The sequence below is a fragment of the Kogia breviceps genome, chromosome 2 (genome assembly GCF_026419965.1).
Source record: "Kogia breviceps isolate mKogBre1 chromosome 2, mKogBre1 haplotype 1, whole genome shotgun sequence".
Lineage (NCBI taxonomy): Eukaryota > Metazoa > Chordata > Mammalia > Artiodactyla > Physeteridae > Kogia > Kogia breviceps.
This window is the reverse complement of record NC_081311.1, coordinates 56,464,651-56,480,127: the sequence shown is the minus strand read 5'-3', so window position 1 is coordinate 56,480,127 and position 15,477 is coordinate 56,464,651. Positions and strand designations below refer to the sequence as shown.

At 49.7% G+C, this 15,477-nt stretch overlaps 1 protein-coding gene across 2 annotated transcripts in view; it reads right to left on the bottom strand.

Annotated features, from left to right (window-relative positions):
* Positions 1-444: 444 nt before the first annotated feature.
* POLR3A (RNA polymerase III subunit A) overlaps positions 445-15,477 on the bottom strand; it is a 52,511-nt gene continuing 37,478 nt past the window's right edge. Inside the window, exons 21-32 of one of the 2 annotated variants that reach the window (XM_059053116.2) lie at positions 14,388-14,501; positions 13,314-13,349; positions 9,449-9,535; positions 9,280-9,362; positions 7,942-8,112; positions 6,766-6,859; positions 6,479-6,571; positions 5,682-5,846; positions 5,018-5,182; positions 4,710-4,841; positions 2,801-2,933; positions 445-1,271 (exon numbers count right to left, since the gene is read on the bottom strand). In XM_059053116.2, coding sequence (XP_058909099.1) covers positions 1,123-1,271; positions 2,801-2,933; positions 4,710-4,841; positions 5,018-5,182; positions 5,682-5,846; positions 6,479-6,571; positions 6,766-6,859; positions 7,942-8,112; positions 9,280-9,362; positions 9,449-9,535; positions 13,314-13,349; positions 14,388-14,501 — 1,422 coding nt within the window. In that variant the 3' untranslated portion in view covers positions 445-1,122. The remainder of the gene's footprint in view (positions 1,272-2,800; positions 2,934-4,709; positions 4,842-5,017; positions 5,183-5,681; positions 5,847-6,478; positions 6,572-6,765; positions 6,860-7,941; positions 8,113-9,279; positions 9,363-9,448; positions 9,536-13,313; positions 13,350-14,387; positions 14,502-15,477) is intronic. The other variant, XM_059053117.2, reaches the window with a different exon arrangement.

The window sequence follows — 15,477 nt, the reverse complement described above, 5'->3', positions numbered from 1 at the left end:
AGGAGCCTGCTGTGCCACCTGGGGCACGTCCCCAACCCTAGCTGGCAACCCACCCCTGTGCAGGCCTCTTCGCCCTTCCTGTCTGGGTGACCACTTCAGCCCTGAGACCTGGTGTCTGCTTGCACCCTCCGGGAGGACCCTCTCCCACCACTCCCCTGGGACACTTTCTGGGCCCCCCCAGCTCTGCAACTGCCCCGCGTGCTCTTCGGCCGCAGGTGGCAGGGCACACATGCAGATTCCACAGGAAGGTGTGGATGCCGCCCAGGCGGGTGTGTGGGCCTGGACCAGCCTCACTCCTCACCTCTGTGTACACGACAGTCCCCACCTCAGCAGGCCCCGCACTCCAGCGAGGCGTCTCCAGGCCATGAAGGATGGTTTGCCTCTTGTCATGAGGTTGAGCCCCTACTATGGGGTCGGAAGTAGACAAAAAGAGGGTAGCCGGGAGGTCTGCAAAAGATGTTTCAGAGCAGCGTGGCCTCACGACAGTTTCAGCTCACTTACAAATCCTACACGGTCCCATTTGCTTAACCAGTTTTTCCAGTGACGCTTCAAAGCTGGCTTTCTTGGTTTCTATAGCTTCTTGGTTTCAAAAGGAAAACCAAAATAACAATAAAAACTCCACATTCTTCAAAGTGGACAAATAAATAATAGTAACAATATTTACATTAGTATGTCACACTTGGAGATTGCAGCATGACTGGGGAACCGAAGAACTGAGATGTGCCCTGGCCCTGGGGCTTAGACCTGGCTCCCGGTCAGGGTGGGATACCTCTCTGAGTGGACAGAGGGACAGGTGAGGTGGGAACGAGCAAAGATTCTGGGCTGGGGGCTCCTCAAGTCCAGGGAGGTGGAGTGGGCAGGAGGTGCTGAGCTGTCCCTAGATTAATTAGGCTTCAAACAAACAGACAAATCCCGGTTCTCCCCAGCAAGCACTGCGCTGTGGTCTGGGTCACTGGGTGAGTTGCTCCTAGGATGCCGGGGGGCCTTCTCTGACTGCCAGCATGGTGGGGATGGCAGGGCCTCAGTCCTGGGGAGCACAAAGCTCACGAGTCAGCTGCTGGCCTCCAGCCCCTTTCCAGACGACAAGGAGCCGAGGTCAGGAACGTTCCCCTCTTCCCTGGACTATGTGACAAGGGGGATGTGGAATTCGTTCGTGTCGAAGATCAGGGGCCTCCTGGGAGGGCTTGGGTCCCTGTCAGCCTTGTGGAGCAGCTTGAAGAGCCCGGTTCCAATGTTCATGGGGATGCCCATGATGATGCATTCAGACACCCCTGAAACCAACCAGAAAGGAGGTTAGAGGGCTTCTCGACACACGTGTAGGTTTTCAGGACACAGAGACTACTGACTTGGGAGTCAGAAACTGGGCTTGGAGTCCCAGCCCCACTACACGTCGACGGATTGAATCTGGGCTGCTCGCTTCACACCTCATCTATAGATGCTGAAGGCATGGCCTGGCGCTCCTGGACGGGTTGTGGGAATCCCAGGGAAGGGCAGCGCCCACTCACAGCCCCGCTGCTGGCTCAGAGGTCTCTCCATCTGAGCCAAAGGCACCGTGTGGGCCTCACCTTCATAAGCACTACACTCAGACAGCAGGCATATACTGAATGACACTCAGGAGACCCCAAGTTTGCCACCCAGTGCTTCCTTAACTTAGGGCTCAGGGGACAAGCAAATGGGATCGTAGCAAGCAGATGCCAATCCCCCTGGAGACAGCAGCAGAGACTTGTTCCTTGTGCCCAGGGGTCAGGGAGGCTTAATAGAACCCCAACCTCGGAGTCCACAGCCTGAATCAGAGACACTCAGAAGGCAGAGCCCTCGCACAGTGACAGGAGTAAGGTGACAGTGCAGATTCTCCAAGCTCCTTTTCAGATTTTTAAGGTCTAAATGTTGGGCTCTGCGTCAGGCTTCTGGTTTTACAACAATCAAGAGTGTACTTGCTATGTTCTCGGCTTTGTGCTATCAGGGCACCAGAGAGGCAAACAACCAAACTAAAAACCAACACGTAGTAAGGGCTGACACTGAGTTACAACACTTAAAGGACCAAGAGATTTCAAAGTTGGGGTAGGGTGACCACACTAGGTGCCCAGAGGGGTCAGTGGTGGAGAAGGGGCGGTGGGTGGGGCCACAGCAGAGACCAGGCCCAGCATCCTGGTGGGAGAGCTGGGGAGATGGGTCTTAGCCCTGCTGTCAAGCAGACTCGCTCTTACTTTTGCCTTGGCATTGCCCTTCTCCTGTCCCAACCTCTGCTCCCTTTTCTGTCCTTTTACCTTTCATTATCTTAAAGAATGATGTAATTTCTCTTTCCGCGTATTTGCAACCTGTGACCCTTGGGAAAGAAAGAGTTAATCTCAGGAGCAAAAAATAGGCATATACCGACCGGGGCCCCACCTGACTGTCACGTCTGGGGTGGCCAATCCACACAAGGAGGTGAGAGGGGAAATGGCCACTAGGAAGCAACAGGCATGCTGGCTGCCTTGCTCAGGAAGTCAGGACAGTGGGTGCCTGGCGCAGGATCAGAGTGGCCGACTGTAATTCTGAGGACTAGAAAATCCCTACATGCCCAGCAGCGATCTTTTCTCTGTACTGACAGAGAGGCCTTCTAGAAATGTGAGGGATGCAGGCTGCCACAGTCAGGCTTTGGAGATAAAAGATAGGTCAGTTCCAATTCCATGATCTGTGACTTTATTCTTAAGTAAAAGCTCTGCCTGCTCAGCTTCTCCACCTCCTGAGAAGCCCCAGCCACGGTCTAAGCTGCGTCAACAAAAGCCTCCGGGGAGGCTGCTACGACCACGAAACCTACCACACACGGAGTCCTTTTGCCCGAAGTAGGCGGCATCAAAGAGGTGGTCGGCTGTCTTCTCAAAGGAGGCCAGCATCAGCACGCTCTCCTTCATCTTGGCCAGGCCAAACCTAGTAATGCCCAGGACTTCACCCTGCACCACAGGAGAGAGAGCCAGAGTGGTACTCATGCCACTTATAAAACGCATGCCCCGCCTTCCCTCAGCAGAAGCAGCAAAAATCAGCAGAGCCGCAAGTCACAGTCTCAGGTTTAAACAGGATCCTTATAGCTATCTGTCCCACCTGTGTCCCTCTGAGGCCATCAGCCACCGACAACACAGATCCTTATACTCACAGCCGGGTGCCATTGGAACACAGAGTTAAGAACTGAGAAGTAAAGAGTGGATATACGTATATGTATAACTGACTCGCTTTGCTGTACGGCAGAAACTAACAAAACATTGTAAATCAACTATACTCCAATAAAAATTAATTTAAAAAAGAACTGAAGAGTAGGGAATTCCCTGGCGGTCCAGTGGTTAGGACTCTGCGCTTTCACTGCTGAGGGTCTGGGTTCAATCCCTGGTTGGAGAACTAAGATCCTGCAAGCTGCACAGCACGGTCAAAATCCCTGAAAAGTAGAATTGAGAATCTAACTTTTAAAAAGGGAGTACTTCTGGGGCTTCCCGGTGGCACAGTGGTTGAGAATCTGCCTGCTAACGCAGGGGACACGGGTTCGAGCCCTGGTCTGGGAAGATCCTACATGTCGTGGAGAAACTAGGCCCATGAGCCACAACTACTGAGCCTGCGCGTCTGGAGCCTGTGCTCCGCAACAAGAGATGCTGTGATACTGAGAGGCCCGCGCACCGCGATGAAGAGTGGCCCCGGCTTGCCACAATTAGAGAAAGCCCTCGCACAGAAACAAAGACCTAACACAGCAAAAATAAATTAATAAATTAATAAACTCCTACCCCCAACATCTTCTAAAAAATAATAATAATAATAAATAAATAAATAAGTAAAAAGGGAGTACTTCTGAAGATGTTTCTTATGGTTCAAACAACTCAGAACTCAAATAATTTAAAAGCCTCAAGATAGTAAAAGAGTTATGTAAATTTAGGTGCTTTCATTTAAAGGCATGTTGTGCCATCATTTAAAAAGTGTATTCATAAAACCATGTAACAACATGGAAAACATTTATAATGTTAGAAAAAAGTCAGGATAAAAATGACATGCTCGGGACCTCCCTGGTGGTGCAGTGGTTAAGAATCCGCTTGCCAATGCAGGGGACACGGGTTCAAGCCCTGGTCCGGGAAGATCTCACATGCCGCGGAGCAACTAAGCCCGTGAGCCACAACTACTGAGCCTGTGCTCTAGAGCCTGTGAGCCACAACTACTGAGGCCACGTGCCACAACTACTGAAGTCCACACGCCTAGAGCCCGTGCTCCCCAACAAGAGAAGCCACCGCAATGAGAAGCCCGCACACCACAACGAAGAGCAGCCCGCACTCGCCGCAACTGGAGAAAGCCGCGCGCAGCAACGAAGACCCAGCACGGCCCGAAATACCAACCTCAGTTCCCCCCTCAGGTTACGTTAACTTGTTCTTTAACCTGGAAATGGCTACAGAAGAAGTGTGATGAATGGGTTTCACAGGGAATAAACCTCAGTTTGCCATGGAATCCTTGGGCTTTCGGCAATGGCTAGTTTTCTTTTAAGATACAATTTCTAAAAAGGACGAAAACCACGCTCTGTCTCCTGCCGTGAGGTTGAAATTTTCACGCTGGAATTTTACCAGTACACCCAAACCTGACCAACTGTACTTCGGTCTTGGGGTAACGGTGGTCATCACAGTTGGGCGTGCTATGTGCCCTACAAGCTTCGTGCTCCTGAGATTGGGTTTGCGACGCCTGGCTGCCAGGCCCCCACGAACCTTGTAGGTCATGAGGTCGGAGAGCAGCATCACGTGCCGCCGGTCGATGCTCATGCCGTGGTTGACCATCGTGTACTGGACTTCGTTGATGATGGTCGTCCGGGCAGCTTCGATGCCCAGGGTTTTCTCCACCTGCGGAGGGCTAGGATGAGCAGAGGCAGCCATGTCCTCCTCCACCCTGCAGCTCCCGGCACCCCGTGCCCTTCCCCAGAGATGGGGGTGCAGACCAAGAGCAAACGGCAGGGTCGGAGGAGCGTGCCAGGAGGCAGACGGGACGACTGCAAGGCGCCCCCGTCCGTAAGCAGTACCTCGTATGTGTTGTTAGAGGTGGTTCGGGTGCCCTTCACACCGTGGGTGGCCATGACTGCCCGCAGGTTATCACCCTCCACCAGGAGCTTGTACTTCTCCTTTCCGCTTTGCTCGTCGATGTGGATGACAGCTCGGGACACCTCCGGGATGCCCTGCACCACCACCTGGACTCACAGACAGATAAGGCTCCAGAGCCCGCAGTGCCTGCGGCCCCCGCCCACCCAGGAGCCTGGGAAACCACGGCGGCTGTGAGAACTGGGAACGTCACGGCCTGGGTTTGTGACCTGGATCACCCCATTTTCAGGGGTGATGGTCAGCAGCATGCCAAACTCGGGAGTGCCTGTGTGCTGCTCTAGTTGGGGGGAAGCAGAAGCTCAGGGGACCGTGCCTCCTTCCACCACCAGTTTTATGAAACAACAAAGAGAAACCGAACAGGCAGACTTGGTGAGGCAGCGCTAAGAAGGAAACCGGAACCTGCCTGACTCCTTAGGGGTGTAGCAAAGAAATGAAGAAACAAGGCGCCACCCTCGGTCTCAGCAGTGACAACGCCCTGTGGCTTCCTGACACCTGACTCTTCAGGTTAGAGGTAAGCACGGTCCCTCCTTTTATGCATCTCCAGGAATTAGGTCAGACGCGGTCCTGGAGAAGTGACCTGTGTCTCACCTTGGGGAGATCCTCTTTCAGAAACTGCAGCACGTAGTACATGGAGCTCTTGCTGTTCTCTCGGGGGGTGACACACACCACAGCCTCACCATGCACGGCCACGTCGCCAGGCTTCACGCGGAGCTTGGACATGCAGATGGAATACCTCACCGTCTCAGCGTTCACCTGTGAGGGCCCGCACGCCCAGGACATTACTAGCAGGGTTTGGAGGCTGCGGTTCCAGTGTTTCTTGGTCTTTTTGCATCGTTGCCCCTCTAAGAAGCCTTTTCAGTCATTTTTCCCCCCGATCTCTCTCCACACCACGATACTTTAATACCGGAGGATATACTGTGTATTTACATACCGTAACGTACACCTCTGCCTTATTCATTAAAGAGTAGATCCCCACCCCCCACCCCTTTTTTTGCCATTGCTACCTGTACATAAACACCAACGATAATTAAGCCAGGTCAATCCCCGCATCCAAAAACATCTCCCGAGCCAGTCAGGTACTGTGCTGGGGGCCCACGGATGAGTAAGACACAGCTGGCACTACAGTCCTTCCAGATGCTGTAATGCTGTTATCACAGCAAATGGGTATCATGGCCTGCACAAAACCTCCACTAATTTCCAATGTCTGTGCCGGGGTCAGGTGTAGAGAGAAAATGTGAAGGTACAACAGACTCACAGACCAGACACTGAGTGAAAGCCTCTGCAGGGTTTCCTGTGCCTTGCGTAGCTCTTGCCCTAGTTTATCAGTGCCTATCTTGGGGCTAAAAGAGGACGACTTCCTCCAGGCATTTAATTACGTGACTCACTTCCAGCCTCAGAAGTCTGATCCGTTCCAGGGAGAGCTTGACGAGAATAAAGCAATCGTCAGGAAGAAACACTTCTTCAATATACTCTGAAATCTGTGGTGTCAAAAGATCAGAATGTTCATCAGTCACTTTCCCTTCCCTCAGAGCACACAAGGCTCACTCTGTTTTTTTAAGGATACAGAGCAGTGTGGACACACTGACTAGTAAATCCACTACAAGTGGTTCTTACGCTTACTGGCAACGCTGCTGGTTTAGTTTTCTTATTATTCAGAGGGATTGCTTCATACCTCTCCCAAGAGGGTTTTCTCAATTCTCCCTTTCACGAGGCGAGCGTAATCTGCATCGTCGTCCTTGTCCAGCTGTGCTGTGATGATTGGAGTGCTGTGGGAAGTAAGGGTAAATGATGACAGCACAAGGAATGAGGCTGTTTGAAGAACATCACTTTGTTAAGCCCGGGTACCACTTGCAGTTGTAATGTTATTAACAGCGACTGCAATTTACTGAGCGTTTCCTGGAGTCCGGCACGCCACTGAGGGCTTCACATACACGTGCTCATGAGGCAGTCCACTTGATCAGTCACTGAGTGACTTTCAGAATATTCTTCCTGGCCAAGAGAACGTACCTTTTCCTCTTTGGTCCTAATGAGTAGTTATTTTAGTTCTGTTCCCTGAATAAACTGACCCTTCGTGTACTGCAGCTTCCTCCACTTCCGCTACCACGCCTACAATCTTCTCCTCAGGACACCTCCAGCTCCTCCAACCACCAGCTAGGAGCTTCCATCTCCCGAACGCACATTCCTGGGAGATCTGACCAACCTAGAGGAGGTAGGCAGAACTCCTGCCATCCTGGATGTCTACAGGTGCTGTTCTAGAACCAAGTACAGCTTTCTTTCATTTAATGTTATACTGTCATTTCGTTAGCCTCGGATCAGAGGTGAAACGTGATTTTGTCACTGAATGCACTATAAGGTATTTCTATCTTTCCTAGTCTCACATCACCCACAAATCCTATCATGAAATCACCAGGGCGGGGCTGTGGGCGGACAGGGAGTGTGTCACAGAATATGACCATTGCTCAAGTGGTAGACACGTTAGTCAGGCCTAGTGAGGCTTGGAATAATGACATCAAAAGGATGAAATCTACACTGACACATGGTTCCAATTTTTCCAGGCAGTTATTTTAGGTTTCTCTCTTTCATGTGACTTGTGGCCATAAAGAACCATTGCATCAATTTTGACTCTATCCAGTTTGGACTTATTTCTTTCCAGTTTGGGTTTTTTAAAAGGCAAGATATGATTAACACAAGCAAGCGTCACTCCGGAGTTTGAGAAACTGCCTGCTAGCATCTCTCTCTCTCTCTCTCTCTCACACACACACACCCCCCCACACACCCAAGAGAAACACTGTTTCTCAAGGATCATGACAGGTGAGTGTAAGAACAAGAGGGACATGGATGCGGGCACCTGATGGCCTTGGAGGCATTGATGATCTCTTTGATGCGGGGCACACCCAGGGTGATGTTCATGGAGGCCACGCCCGCGAAGTGGAAAGTCTTCAGGGTCATCTGGGTGCCCGGCTCGCCAATGCTCTGGGCACAGAGTGCACCCACTGCAGAACCTGGCTCCATCTGTGCCCTGAAAGGACAAGGTAGGGATGAAAAGTCCAGTAAAATTGCTAAGGAGACGGGGATGAAATGTACAGCATGTGAAATACAGACAATAATGATGTAATATCTTTGTATGGTGGCAGATGGTAACTAGGCTTATCGTGGTGATCCTTTTGCAATATACAGAAATATCGAATTGCTATGCTGTGCACCTGGAACTTGCACAGTGTTGTAGATCAACTATACTTCAATTAAAAAGACAAAACCAGCTGGGCTTCCCTGGTGGCGCAGTGGTTGAGAGTCCGCCTGCCGATGCAGGGGACGCGGGTTCGTGCCCCGGTCCGGGAGGATCCCACATGCCGCGGAGCGGCTGGGCCCGTGAGCCATGGCCGCTGAGCCTGTGCATCCGGAGCCTGTGCTCCGCAACGGGAGAGGCCACAGCAGTGGGAGGCCCGCGTACCACAAAAAAAAAAAGAAAAAAAAAAAAAAGAAAAAACCAGGGAATTCCCTGGCAGTCCAGCGGTTAGGACTCCAAACTTTCACTGCCAGGGCCCGGGTGGGCCCAGGTTCAACCGCTGGTTGGGGAACTGGAAGTAAGATCCTGCAAACCTCACGATGTGAGGGGGGTAAAAAAAAAAAGGGGGGGGGGCCCAAAAGAGACAAAACCAAAAACTGCTGGGGAGGCTTCTGATTATCTCCTTTCAACAGAAAAAATACAGATGCCATCAGGGCCAGGAAGGAATTGGCAAGGACCCAGGCTAGGCTTGTGATAGAGGAAGAACCCGGCACAAATCAGTTACGGGTGCAGATGAGGGGACATGATGCTCAGAGGGGTCCGATGCTGACAGTGAACACTGTGTGGCTACCAGTGGTCAGCGTGGGGTGACTGGAGAAGACCTAAGAGCTCTGCTAACAAATGGTACTGAAGGTGGACAGAGCAGCTGGCAGTTGCCAAAAATGTCGGCAGTTTCTCTGTGGGGAGAGGGCAGTCGGAAATTTCTTTGCAATCATTTCCACCTCTTGGAGCACCCAGCCTGTCTACCCACTGGAGCCCCTAGGGAAGAGGTGACAGAAGCTGCCCAATGCTGGCAGTCAGTAAGCGGTGTGGGCGCAGGATTTTGTTTCCTGGGGAAACAGGAAGCATACAAGAGACCCACGTGACTGCCTGGCAGTCTAAGACAGTTAGCATCCTTACCTCATGTACTTGTCCCTACACGTCTCCAGAAACTTTTCTATTTGGGTGGGGGTGATCCGGTCCAACTGGTACAGCACCCGGGGCTGGAAGGAAAAAAGCCAAGTATGAGTCAGGGCTGGCAGCAATGGAAAATACCTCCATGTCCTGACACATCTGGGAGGGCCGTTACCTCTGTTGTGCCGTTATCGTTGATGCCATATTTATCTCGGGTTTTTTTGATCTTCTCAGAAACCTCCTTAACGAATTTTTTTATCTCCTGAAAGATTACACAACAAACATCAGATACATATTTCTCAGCAATCTGGATGACATGATTCGTTTTGTAAACTTCAGTAACGTGACGAGTCCGTCCTATTTTAGTGGCAGCTAAATATGACACTGTAAAGGGTACGAAATGGATACAGGTTCTATTACAAAATGTTTTTCCAAGGAACACGACACACCATCCACACCCCGGACACATCGTTCATTGGTTTAGTGTTTCTAAGGCCTTTTTACTACGATGATGCTTCATATGTATACAGTGAAGGCAGGATAGCCCTTCCCACTTGCCGCCTTCTTTTCTCTCCCCTGGCACACCCTGCTGCCCACATTCACGCAGCCCAGAGTAAGTACAATTGAACAACTTGTACTTTTAGTCTCTAGATTGATTACTTTTTGAGGTTTCTTTTGCAGTTGTTCTGGTCAATTTAAATACTACGAAGTATGGTTTTGTAGACACTATGTACATTTCAGACACTTGCCTTCATTTCAAAGGAAACACTCCCAAGTACCAGCTTTGTCTCTGACCCCCAGCTCTGCACTGGTCCCCCATCAAGTTCCCTTCCCCCACAGAGTCAGAACTTTGTAAGGTCTCCAGGAAACCACTCTCAAAGCTGGAAATGAAACATCGACATATCTGCTGTTCCCATTGCATTTAAGAACAGCACCCTACGCCCCTGGACGATGACAAAATGGAGCAAGAAAAAGGTGAAAAGTACATCATGTGGAGGATCCATAGGGCACGGCTAGAGACGACAGGCCTAAGTTTTCTGGAAACTGCTCTAAGGGGAAAACCCATCTGCTTTACAATTTATAGTGTGTCTGTGAAATAAACCCAGCCTCAAGGTCACTCCTAGAACCAGGATCAGCTAGCATCTCCTCTCGGGGAGTTCTCACAGAGGGGATGGTACGCCTTAATGAACCACACCCATCCATGTCCTGCCGCCAGGGGGGTCAGCACCGTGGGACCGACTCTCAGAGCACTTCTCAGGTGAGCTAATGGCACACCCCGTGCGGTAGCAGTGCCCTTCAGAGGCTGCTCATCAGCCACTCTGGTTTGATCCAGGGGCGTTTTTGAGAATATGGGAAAGGGTGGATAGACTGCACTTCCCCTCAGCAGCCCTCAGGGGAATATAATTCCCCTCAATGGTTCTGGACAAATTGTGAGGGCACTCTGGCCAACTACAGGCATCCAGCTGCTCCGCGCAGCAGGCTGAGGGCGGATCCACACACCCGGACGGACCAGTGGGCGGGCCCGAGGACCGGATGCATGCTGCAGTGACTGCAAAGCCTCGTGAGGTCTTGATTCTTGATTCCGAGGCCGGCTGAGGGGCCCCAGGAAGACCAGCATGCCTGCCCAGAGTCTGCTCGATCTGTATCACATAGTTGAAAACATCACAAGTTCTGTGTGAAACAAATGTTTCAAAAAGCAGACTGAACAGAAGCCCCCTTTTGCAAAAACAAAATCCTCTAACGCAGGGGTCCCCAACCCTTGGGCCACGGCCCGCTACCAGTCCGCGGCCTGTTAGGAACTGGGCCGCACAGCAGGAGGTGAGTGGCGGGTGGGCAGGTGAGCGAAGCCTCATCTGCCCTCCCCATCGCTCGCATTACTGCCTGAACCTCCCCACCCCCGTCCACGGAAAGACTGTCTTTCAAGAAACTGCTCCCTGGTGCCGAAAAGGTTGGGGACTGCTGCCATAAGGCACCTGCAGAGAGCTTAATACTTAACTAGCCAGGTTTTATCCTAACACTGCAAAAATAAACCTCTTTAGCCTCCCATAGACTAACGAGCAATTTCTAGTTACTATCTTTTTTTTTTTTTTTTTTGCGGTACGTGGGCCTCTCACCATTGTGGCCTCTCCCATTGCAGAGCACAGGCTCCGGACGCGCAGGCTCAGCGGCCATGGCTCACGGGCCCAGCCGCTCCGCGGCATGTGGGATCTTCCCGGACCGGGGCACGAACCCGTGTCCCCTGCATCGGCAGGCGGACTCTCAACCACTGCGCCACCAGGGAAGCCCCTCTAGTTACTATCTTTTCTGAAAGCAAACCACTAAAACTTCTGAGGTCCACATGGTCCACGTTCACAAGTTCTTCTTAGTCAGCTGCTGCCCAGCCTGGCAAGCTCTCCCTGTGGGGCGGCAGGGCACTGGCCCCATTGCTCTAGAGCAGAGGCCACTCGGGATGAGTAAGGTCAGGGGCTTGGCCAAGACAAGAGGCCCCTCTACAAAGTCAGACGCCTTCTCCACAGTGTGCTCTCAGGGCAGGGGTTTTCTGCAATGTCATCGTTGCCCACTGGGCATTTCAGTCTGCCTCCTAGGAGCCCAGGTGATCGGGGGGCTACGTGGGTGAAATCCACCACATCTTGGCTGCCCCTTGCTCATGAACGCAGGTTTCCCATGACTGTCCTTGCTGATGAACTCTCCTCATTGACAAAGCGTGAAGATACGTGGAGGGTTACCATGCCACTCAGCCATCATTCTATGCAGAAAAGACTTTTATTTAAGAAAGAACTTTTACTAATTTGCAAGAACTTGAAAATTCTCAAGAGACTCTTTTAAAGAGAAACTCTCCAGGCTTACTTATTAATTACAGGTTTGAGGCCACGTTTTCAGATACAGTTAGTTATTACAAGCCACAGGTGGACATTAGAGCTGGAGAGGGCAGTGGCACAATCTCTCCTGGTGTGGCTCTGCCTAAAGCTGTGACTCTTCAAAAGCGATAATACCCACTTCCACTTAATTTTTCCCCTGTATTATTCAGTATTAAGAGCCTCCTTTACGTGGGTGACGTCCTCCCTGAGCCTACTTGTCTAGCTGTGGTTGTGTCCTTTAGGGCGAACTTCTGAAAGCCCTCTTGAACCAGATGTTGCCATTCGATTGCCAGGTGTTCAAGGCACAGGCTAACCAGATGTTGCAGTTTGACTGCCAGAGCCCAAGGCCAAGCAGACCAGGGGGTTTTCGTCTGAGAAACTCCGCACACGTGAGCAGTCAAGAGCACACACCTCAAACCATTCCCCAGCTCAGGTGCTGGAAAGGACAGTTTTCAGCTGCCACCCACGTGGACATGCTTCTGGTGGCTTTGCTGAAAGAAATGACTTCCCTTACACAAGAGTTAGGGCAGATATTCTGGAAGTTAGGTTAAAAGGATAAAAGCTCACTTTTTGGAAATGAAAACTGAAATAAGCTACTAAGAATTCAGCTGGACCAACCCATGCATACTAAGGGAACTCAGAACACGGCAGCTGGCAGGCAGTTAATCACACAACTGACCAGCAGCTAACTCTCACACTCAATCCACAGTGCGTCTGTGAGCACAGCTGTCGGCCTCTGGCAGGGCCAGGGTTCAGCACCACCCAGGAGTTGCCTCTGTCTCCTTGGCTCTGACACGGGCCATGGCCAGACAACATTTCAGCAGCTCAGAAAATTCTGCTCCGGCCAGTGGATTTTGGACCCTCTTGGCAAATCTGAGCACAGATTGTGAGCCACTGGAGGGCGAGGACGTGTTAAATCACCTCTGTGTCCCTGTGATCTGTGGGGTGTACAGCACAAGGGGACGGCTGAACAAGTGCTCATTGAACCCACAAGTGCTGCTGGTCAGGGGGTTACCGTCAAACCAAGTCTGAGACAAGAAAGGACCAGTCCAAGGTGATGAACAGGGAAGCCCTGTTTGCCAGAACCGGGACAGAAATCTGTGGTCCCGGGCCTGGCAGACAGCTGGGGTGCAGCAGAACTACTCCTCCACGCTCGGCAGCCACAGCACGTAAGCACATTACCTCATTATATTTCTCATAGCCTGTCTCAGTTAAGGTCTTCGAGGAGAAACAGAAACATAAATAAGTAAATATAATCGTGAAGAAAAATCAAATCACACTTCTTATTTGTTACTTAAGAAAAGAAAAAAAAGAAAAAGAAAAGCTGTGAGAAAACAAACCAAAACCAAAACAAAGGCACTCAGCCTAACCAGACTCTTAATTTTAAATATATTAAGATCTGGAAGAGTCTCTTTTTCACCTTTCACATCTTGTCATGTGAAAGAACGGAGTGAAGCGCTTTTAACTAAAACATTCTTATTTACTTTTTTTACTATTCTTATTTTTGATATAATTCAAGGGATACATTTGTGCTATATTTGAATCACCAATCAGTACACAAAGGGAACCAGGTACTGATTCCTGTATCCTTTTGCTTTTTGTTTTGGCCACGCTGCTTTTGATCATAACCACGATTATAAACAGGAAGGAGCAGGTCAGTGAAATAAAAATGAACCAAAAAAATCTTGAAGGAGCAGGTCAGTGAAATAAAAATGAACCAAAAAAATCTTAAGAGGATGTCAAGGTAACAGGTCCCTGGAAGAAAATGGAAGGCTGACTCTGCATTTCTCACCCATGTTACAGTAACAAAAAAAAAAAACAATTTAAAATGATAATGGTATTAAGTAAATGCTATGACATCATTTATCATACAAGACACAATAAATGGCATTAAAACAATGCTACTACTATTACAAATGATTGGGATTCAGAACAACCGAGGAAGGAGATGGCCCACAGGATGAAAAAGTGGGTTGTAGGGGGTTGACAGGGACAGGGTTAAAAAAAAAAATCAGTTCTCTAACTAAAGCATTTTTCTTCTACCAGGGAAACACTTGTGCAAAAGACAAACTAAGAAAGACATGAGATAAATTCTTTATGTTGACTGCTGAGATTCTGCCTGGGCCAGTCTTAAATTTTTTAACAAGAAACACTCTTATATAAACACCCCCCCAGCTTATAAACTGCACTGCTGGCACTTGGCGAACAATTCCTTGGTGAGAGCAGAGCCCGGTGCATGGCCCCCGCGGAGCTCACCTGCAGGAAGCTGTCCTGGCAGCAGAGAAACTCATTCTTCTTCGTGATGGACTCAGCGGTCAGGAGCAGCTCATTCTTACTGAGAGCAGGCTCGCTCTGGCATGGGAAGACGGCCTCAGGTATCAAAAGGAAATAGGGTGATGTGAGGGGCGGTATTAGAGGAAGGAATTTACAAGAGACAAAACAACCTCACTCAGAGTGAGCTTCTAGCAACCTGTGATTTTTTTTTTTTCTTTCAAAACAAATTGCAGACTCTACCTTTAATATGAAGGAGAAAACGGGATAAACTGATACTCCATCTTATACAAAGGCTTGTGGGCTATTCAGTGGGTATCATGCCATTTCTCCCCAACCTTCACCCCACCCCAGATTTGCACTAAAATCAAAAATTGTTGTTTTTTAAAAAGAGTCCAAAATTTCAAGAGTGAAAATATTCCCGCACCTCCAAGCTCATGGGGTTTCCCCTAAAGGTTTAATGGTTGCACATCAGCCTAATGGACGGACCAGTCTGTATTTGACTGTCCTCCACTGATGGTCTGTGTCTGCCATAAACAATTCTGGAAGAACATTCTTGGCACATTTAGATAATTTTTGTAGGGCAAATTCCTATAAGTGGAATTTAAATGTTGGTCAAAGGCACCCACATTTAAATTCAGATCAGTGTTGTCCAGCTACCTCTCAAAAAGATTGTTCTAAATTATACCCCCAGTTAAAGTGTGTGAAATGTGCCTGCTTCTCCACACCCATGGCTTTAACACCGTCTCTATTACACTTCACTAGATACAGACAAGAAGACAAAGCCCTCTTCTATTGGCGTTTGATTACTACCAATAACTAGACTTTGAAATTGAGAAACTATTTTTCCTTTAATACTTGGGGGAAATTATGCAAAGGAACACAAAAAGAAAAATATTAACTCAGTGGCTGGGTAGATATGACAGCATTAACTGTGTGCTATGCCAAAGGGCACCTCCATTCGAAAGAACTGGCCTTGAAAACACTGACAGATATAATGCTAAATCTTACTTTTTTTTTTTTTTTTTTTTTTTTTTTTTTTTTGCGGTATGCGGGCCTCTCACTGTTGTGGCCT